Source organism: Eriocheir sinensis, unplaced genomic scaffold (genome assembly GCF_024679095.1).
Source record: "Eriocheir sinensis breed Jianghai 21 unplaced genomic scaffold, ASM2467909v1 Scaffold634, whole genome shotgun sequence".
Taxonomy (NCBI): domain Eukaryota; kingdom Metazoa; phylum Arthropoda; class Malacostraca; order Decapoda; family Varunidae; genus Eriocheir; species Eriocheir sinensis.
Genome location: NW_026111981.1, coordinates 71,417 through 80,000, shown reverse-complemented (window position 1 = coordinate 80,000; position 8,584 = coordinate 71,417). Strand labels below are relative to the sequence as shown.

Genomic DNA, 8,584 nt, shown 5'->3' with positions numbered 1-8,584 from the left:
TGCATTAGTGAAATACAAAGAACTTTCTATAAAGAGACCCTACAAGAGATGGAGGATGCCCATCTCCTGCAGATACCCCATGACGTCATGTCCAGGGGTGAGCGCCTTTTCTCCCAGCATTAGGGAAAGGGAAAAATTCCCATGTACATCACGACACCGGGAGAGGTACTGCTCTCGCAGATCCCGCAGACTGGGGCACTCGACCTGGGATTAGAGGGAAAGACAACGACTCAGTAAACCTTCCATATCACTTGGCAACGTGGCTCATGCAACGTTGCCGCCTGACGGACCTTGGCAACAGGCGCCAGGCCGCACCATTCAACGTTACGCCACAATGGACAAATGAAGTAGATCTCACTCTTTCGCCCTGCGCAGCCATGCAGAGAGAGAGAGAGAGAGAGAGAGAGAGAGAGAGAGAGAGAGAGAGAGAGAGAGAGAGAGAGAGAGATAGCCACCCACTCTGAGGCGAGTACTTGAGTGATGTGGCACCAGCTCGGTCTCGGGGGGCATAAATGTGTCGCGCCCACGGGCTCAAGTTAAAATCGATAGACTATACTATGTTAGGAATTAGGCCAGTTAACCGGGGGACTAGACAAATTAACTATTTCCCTTATGGAACTAGTCTCGGGCCGACAGTTCAAGCCAACTATGAGTATCGTCTGAGCTCAACTAAGTCTTGGATGGTACTTAAATACTTCGGTCATCGGCTCCCAAACCGAGACAGAATCAACTTATTCACTGCCTGAAGACTAACCACATTTACCATGAAAGGAATAACAATAGTGAAGTGTTTCCTTTCATGAAATAATAAATAATTGTTCTTGCTGAATTATAATTAAAGAGCAAGGATAATTTAACCGATGGAAACAGAGAGGAAAGCCACGCCATCTGGCGAGAGAAATTCAAAACATCGCTTCAGACCCACGTGGTTGGTTTTCTCTCACTCCACCACCGGCCTTCTCAAAGTAAAGACCAAGGCACTGCAGCCCACCCATTAACTCGGACGCAGTGTGCCTTCTATTACCTGACTGAGGGATACTACACCCGGCAACGAGACTTCAGAGACAACAATATCTTTTGAAACCCGCTTCTCAGCTAAGTGCCCCCAGCAGTTATTTGAGACAGATAGATTTTACTACACGGATCCGGTAGGATTATCATTTGTTCGGCTGTCTGGAGGTGCTTGTTGGATACCTTCACCACCTAATAGCTGGTAAGCACTTGTTTCTTTGGGATTGTCTGACGGGTGTGTTATTCACTTTGCGAGTGACCTAACTGTTGGGTAGGGTAAATTTACTGATTCCCAACAACTTCTACTACTGCTATAACTTCTACTACTATTACTGGGGGCTTCGTGGTGCAGTGGTTAGCATACTCGGCTCACAACCGAGAGAGCCCGGGTTCGATTCCCGGGCGGAGTGGAAAAATTTGGGCGGCTTTTCCGATACCCTACGCCCCTGTCCACCCAGCAGTGAATGGGTACCAGGTATTAATCGGGGGTTGTGTCCCGTCTCCTGGGATCTGTTCCCTTCTCCTAGAATTCCTTCCCCTCCTGTCTCTCTCCGGCATATGACCACAGATGTTGCGCAAACTAAACATTCCAATACTACTAATACTGCTACTACTACAACTACTACAGCCACTCCCACTGGCACATAGACGCTGTGGACCCGTCGGAGGGCATGATGAAGCAGCGGGAGACTGGCATCTATACCAACGACTTCCTGGAGTTTATCGGCAGCGGACACTCCACCGTACCCAAAGGTATTAGTGATTTGTTTTTTTACATCAAAGGACACGGCTCAAGGGCAACAAGAGTACAAAAAAAAAGCCCGCTACTCGCCGCTCCCATAAAAGATAAAAGTAAAGAGTAGCCAAAAGGGAGGTCAATTTCGAGTGGAGAGGTGTCTTGATACACTCTTCTTGAAATAAGTCAAGTCATAGGCAGGAGGAAATACAGACGAAGGAAGGTTGTTCCAGAGTTTACCTCTTGCATAAGGGTTTTGGATAGTATAGGGATGAGCATGAATAGAAAGTCGTGTGCAGCGGGACCGCGGGAGGGAGGGAGGCATGGAGTTAGCAAGTTCAGAAGAGCAGTCATCATGAAGATATCGATAGAAGATAGAAAAAGAGGCAACATAGCGGCGAAATTTAAGAGGTAAAAGGTTGTCAGTAAGAGGAGGAGAGCTGATGAGACGAAGAGCCTTAGACTCCACTCTGTCCAGGAGAGCTGTGTGAGTGGAATTATTGTTATTGTTGTTGTTTCATATGTAAAGATTAATATACGTATTTTTCTTCTACATCTCTCTCTCTCTCTCTCAGACACATACGACCTGGTGGTCATCTCGGGCGGTATGGGCGAAAGTCACATCCCACTCAGTGGCCTCGACGACCTGGTGCGCGTCGCAAAGAACGGTGAGTGAGTGAGTGAGTGAGTGAGCGTGCGTGCGTGCGTGCGTGCGTGAGTGAGTGAGTGAGTGAGTGTGAGAGTGTTTTTACAACAAAGGAGGCAGCTCAAGGGCACAAAAAAAGGTAACAATAATATAAAAAAAACCGCTACTCGCTGCTCCTGAGAAAAAAAATCAGGAGGTGGCCGAAAGATAGGTCAATTTCGGGAGAAGTGGTGTCCTGATACCCTCCTCTTGAAATAGTTCAAGTCGTAGGCAGGAGGAAATACCGATGAAGGAAGATTGTTCCAGAGTTTACCAGCGTGAGGGATGAAAGAGTGAAGATGCTGGTTAACTCTTGCATAAGGGGTTTGGACAGTATGGGATGAGCATGAGTAGAAAGTCGTGTACAGCGGGGCCGCGGGAGGGAAGGAGGCATGCAGTTAGCAAGTTCAGAAGAGCAGTCAGCGTGAAAATAGCGATAGAAGATAAAAGAGTCAACATCGCGACTGAATTTAAGAGGTAGAAAATTATCAGTTGGAGGAGGAGAGCTGATGAGACGGAGAGCCTAAGACTCCACTCTGTCCAGAAAGGCTGTGTGAGTGGAGCCCCCACCACACACACACACACACACACACACACGTGAGATGCATACTCCATACGAGGGCGGACAATGCCCCTGTATATGGATAGCAACTGTGCCGGGGAGAAGAACTGGAGGAGACGATACAGAACGCCCAACCTCGAGGAAGCTGATTTAGCGAGAGAGGAGATATGAAGTTTCCAGTTGAGATTTTGATTTAAGAATAGACCGAGGATGTTTAGTGTTGCAGAAGGTGACAGCTGAGTGTTGTTGAAGAATAGGGGATAGGTGTTTGGAAGATTGTGTCGAGTTGATAGGTGGAGAAATTGAGTTTTTAAGGCATTGAAGGACACAAGGTTTCTTTTACCACAATCGGAAATGATAGCAAGGTCTTAGGTTAAGCGTTCTGCAGCCTCCAGTGTGGAGTCGTGTACTTCCTGTTGGGATGGCCTTCTATTGAAAGAAGTTGAATAATGCAGAGTGGAGTCGTCGGCGTATGAGTGGACAGGAAAGTTTGTTATTGAAAGAAGATCTTTGATGAATAACAGGAAGAGAGTGGGTGATAGGACAGAGCCCTGTGGAACACCACTGTTGATAGGTTTAGGGGAAGAACAGTGACCGTCTACCACCGCAGAGATACAACGGCCGGAAAGGAAACTGGAGATAAAGGAACAGAGAGAGGGATATAATCCGAAAGAGGGTAGTTTAGTAAGCAAAGACTTGTGCCAAGAGTCAGTTAAGAGAGCAAGAAGATCGCCAGTAGAACGCCCATTGTGGAACCCATACTGGTGATCAGATAGAAGGTTAGAAGTGGAAAGGTGCTTTTGAATCTTCCGGTTAAGGATTGATTCAAAAGCTTTAGATAGACAGGAAAGTAAAGCTATAGGGCGGTAGTTTGAGGGATTGGAACGGCCACCCTTCTTAGGCACAGGCTGTACAAAGGCATACTTCCAGCAAGAAGGAAAGGCAGATGTTGATAGACAGAGATGAAATAGTTTGACCAGGCAGGGTGTCAGCACGGAAGCATAGTTTTTAAGGACAATAGGAGGCACTCCATCAGGTCCAAAAGCCTTCTGAGTGTTGATGCCAGAGAGGGCATAGAAAACATCATTTGGAAGAATCTTAATAACGGGCATAAAGGAGTCAGAGGGGGGATGAGTAGGAGGAATATGCCCAGAATCGTCCAGGGTTGAGTTTTTACAGAAAGTTTGAGCGAAGAGTTCAGCCTTAGAGACAGATGAGACGGCAGTGCTGCCGTCAGGGTTAAGGAGAGGAGGGAAAGAGGAAGAAGTGAAATTGGAGAAGATATTTTTGGCTAGATGCCAGAAGTCACGGGAAGAATTAGAAGAAGCAAGGTGTTAACATTTTCTATTGATAAAAGAAGTTTTGGTAAGTCGGAGAATAGATATGCCACGATTCCGGGCTTAAATGTAAAGGTCATAGTTAGCGGGAGTTCGAAGGCTCTGGAACCTTTTGTGAGCTGCCTCTCTATCTCTAATAGCACGAGAACAAGCATGATTAAACCAAGGCTTTTTAGCATGAGGAGTAGAGAAAGAACGTGGAATGTATGCCTCCATTCCAGAGACAATCACCTCTGAGATGCACTGGGCACACACAAAGGGTCTCTCTCCTGAAGGCAATAATCATTCCACGGGAAATCGGAAGAGTACATCCTCAGGTCGTGCCAGAAGCATCGCCTCTTCGGTGGGTCCAGAGGATGTAGAGGAGCGATAAGAGAGGAAACAGAAATAAGGTTATGATCTGAGGAGCCCAACGGAGAGAACAGTTTGACAGAGTAAGCAGAAGGATGAGAGGTAAGGAAGAGGTCTAGAATGTTGGGTTTGTCTCCAAGACGGTCGGGAATACGTGTAGGGTGCTGAACCAACTGCTCTAGGTCGTTGATGTGAGCAAAATTGTAGGCTTCTTCACCAGGCTGGTCTGTGAAAGAGGACGAAAGCCAAAGCTGGTGGTGAACATTGAAATCTCCCATGATCAGCGAAGGGAGAGTGAGTCAAAATATGCTCCACTTTAGAATTCAAATAGTCAAAGATTTTTACATAGTTAGAAGAGTTAGGTGATAGATAAACAGCACAGATATATTTAGTAATAGAATGGCAATTAAGTCTTTGCCAGATGGTGGAAAATTCAGAAGAGTCAAGGTCGTGGGCACGAGAGCAAGTGATGTCGTTGCGCACGTAGGCGCAACATCCAGCTTTGGATTAAAATTTAGGATAGAGATAGTAGGAGGGAACAGAGTAGAGATTGCTGTCAGTAGCCTCAGAAACCTGTGTTCCGGTGAGGAAGAGAAGGTGAGGTTTAGAGGAGGAGAGATGGTGTTCCACAGAATGAAAATTAAAACGAAGACCGCGAATGTTGCAGAAATTGATAAGGAGGAGGTTCGAAGAGTTATCGGGACACCTCTCAAGTCGGCAGCCAGAAGGGGAGTCCTCCCTGGGGGAAATTATGGTCCCTCCCTCCCCCCAGGCGGGGACTCCGAGGCATTGTTTTTTTTCGCCATGTTGAATTTTGAATTTTGGGAAAAGGTGTGTGTGTTTTGTGAATGTAGTGTGGTGTAGAAACTGTATTTAGAGAGCATGCTGAACTGCTCTCTAGTGTTGATGAGACAAAAGGGAAACGGTTAGTGAGGACATGGGAAGGGTCTTTGAAGGGCTTCAGCACCCTCCTCGCTTCCCATATATCCTCACCGGAAGTAGCTCACGCCCGTTCGGTAGTTGTCTTCCTACCTACTCCTACTATAGGATCGCAAAACAGTTCATGGTAATCCCAGCAACTTTTACGAGAGGCTTTTCAAACAGGCGAACTTAGGCGCCGTTTAGGATGGGAAAGAGCCTACATAGAGACTTCAGATTTGCCTGGAATAAACCTTGAGGCGGTCTTCCTAGGGTGGGCTAGACGACGCGCCCCCTAGCGTATGCCCCAATGATTAACTGATTTCCTCCTCTCCGGCACTCCAGGAAGCTTCGTGATCATCGTGATGCGCCATGAGTTCCTACAGACCGTGCCTTCCTACAAGGACAAGCTGGAGCCTTACATGGACCAGCTGGAGGCGGACGGGAAGTGGAAGAAAGTAGTGAGCACCGTTGCCAGATTATCGTACTCAGAGCATAGTATTTACCGTTTTTTGACACCTAACTATTGCCAAGAAACATCAGGAATTAACTATTTTAACGATAGATATAAATAAATCTAGTTATTGAGCCCCAGGAGACAGTTTTGGGGTTGGAAGTTGGTAAATATAAGAGGCTGAGTACAACTATCTGGCAGCGTTGGTACAAGAAAGTATTTACTCTAATCAAGGTTTCTGTCTGGCGGGGCTGTTCACTGTATGGGCGCCTGTCACGACACTCTGGTGTAAGGAGATGGTCAGGAGCTGGCCAGGGGGAGAAGGTCACGTATTTGAAATGATGGTCATAATTCCTTCAGGTGGAGCGGCGCATCGTCCCAAACTATTTCTGTGACAAGGAGGGTCTCGTCTTCGTCTTCCGCATCACTAAGCCTGAGTGAGGAGGAAGAGGAGGGAAGGGAAAGGAGAGAGATGAAGAGGAGGAGTTATAGTGGTGCTGTGCCAAGGCTGTCTCTGTGTAACAGCCTTGGCTTTCATCGCGGCACCCGAGACTGAGGTGTGAATTATCGTGCTCTGGCAACCTGGCGTCATGGCGTCTACGATGTTATATGATAGTAGGGCACATTTGTCAGCATTAATCATATTATTGATATTGTCGTAAAAATCAGTTTTAGTTTATAAGACTGAGGCTGCAGAATCCTTAACCTCAGACCTTGCTATCATCTCCGATTGGGATAAAAGGAACCTTTGGGTTTTTGTGTCCTTCAATGCCTCAAAAACCCAATTTATCCACCTTTCAACTCGACACAATCTTCCAAACACCTATCCCCTATTCTTCAACTACACTCAGCTGTCACCTTATAATTCTTCAGAACTAAATATCCTCGGTCTATCCTTAACTCAAAATCTTAACTGGAAACTTCTCATCTCTTCTCTCACTAAATCAGCTTCCTCGAGGTTGGGCGTTCTGTATCGTCTCCTCCAGTTCTTCTGCCCCGCACCGCTGCTATCCATATACAAGGGCCTTGTCCGCCCTCGTATGGAGTATGCATCGCACGTGTGTGGGGGGCTCCACTCACACAGCTCTTCTCTATCTTTCGGCCACTCCCCTGTTGTAAAAAAAAAATAAGGTCGCTGATTATGTAGCTGTATGTGTGTGTGTGCATGTGTAATGGCAAGTTGCCAGAACACGATAACGAAGACCTCAGACTCATGTGCTGCGACTATAGTATACGTTTAGGAATGCTTAGTCTGGGTCTTGGGGTCTTGATGATGTACAGACATGTGTATATATATAATAAACGGGTGCCTACTTCCCCTCAGGATCATGTTAATCTTTGTTTGTTTGTTGTTTGTTTGTTGCCAATCTCTCCAAACCTCCCAGCACTGTATCCTCCCCTGCTCTCTTCACATGTCCAAACCATCGGAGTCTTTCCCATCGGAAGGAGTTTCTTTTCAAACCGAGTCATCCGTCACTGGAACAATCTTCCTTCAGAAGTAGTAAATGCGAATACTATCAACTCCTTCAAATATAGAATCGACCTTCACTTCGCTGCGTCGGGAGTAAACTGAATATTGAGGTGCTTTCATCTGCTCCTCAATATCGAGGTGCTTTCATCTGCTCCTCAATGTCGAGGTGCTTTCATCTGCTCCCCAGGCCCCAAGTGCCTGTCGAGCAGATTAAATCTCCAAAGCCGGCAACCTCGTAATGAGTCAATAGGCTTTATGTTGCCTGCATTTCCATGTTTCCATGTTTCTGAGGTGGTGGCGGAGTGGTTAGCGTGCCGGCCCCGCATTCGCAGGGTTGATGATGATGAGGGTTCGAATCCGCCGCTAACCACCTGGGATTCTTCAGTCACCGCCGAGGGGCCTAAAACTACCCACATGCTGTCCTGAAGACTATCCACCAACCCGGACTCTAGAAGAAGCTATACAAGTGAAATCAAGAATGATCTCCGGGGGGCAGCATGAGCCAATAATAATTGCGCCACTATAAACAATTGTCTGCGCCATAACGGGCTCGGGCCCACCATCAGGCCCCTAATAAAAAAAAGCCTACCGGCGCTTTAGGTCACATGTAAAAAAGGAAAAAAGAAACTGTTTCCAGGTCCTCTACTCCACATCTGTAAGCTACATCTGCACCGGACACCCTATCTTACCATTCTCTCCACAACTCCCAGCACTGTGTCCTCCCCTGCTCTCTTTACATGTCCAAACCATCGGAGTCTTTCCCTTCTGAGCACTGTTTCCATGCAGGTCCTTTACTCCACATCTGTTAGCTACATCTGCACTGGATCGACACCCTTCTATTATGAGATAAATTGCTCTCCCGCCCCCTCCCTCCCTCCCTCCTTCCTCGAATTGAGTCGTCCGCCACTGTAACAGCCTTCCTGCAAGAGTGGTTAGCGCATACTGTGTGATTTTCAATTAATACAAGAAACATGTGTGCAATATTCATGCAGTGGAGGAAATGATAAGACTCGTAATATGATAATAGAAAACAGTAAAGGAAGGAATATTAATTTAGTG

General features: G+C 46.8%; 1 protein-coding gene across 1 annotated transcript in view; it reads left to right on the top strand.

The window, feature by feature from the left end:
* Positions 1–7,368, top strand: part of LOC126993568 (demethylmenaquinone methyltransferase-like) — an 8,520-nt gene extending 1,152 nt beyond the window's left edge. Inside the window, exons 3-5 of the mRNA XM_050852706.1 lie at positions 1,640–1,764; positions 2,323–2,415; positions 5,946–7,368. Of these exons, the coding sequence (XP_050708663.1) occupies positions 1,640–1,764; positions 2,323–2,415; positions 5,946–6,175 (448 nt within the window). The 3' untranslated portion in view covers positions 6,176–7,368. The remainder of the gene's footprint in view (positions 1–1,639; positions 1,765–2,322; positions 2,416–5,945) is intronic.
* Positions 7,369–8,584: the final 1,216 nt, after the last annotated feature.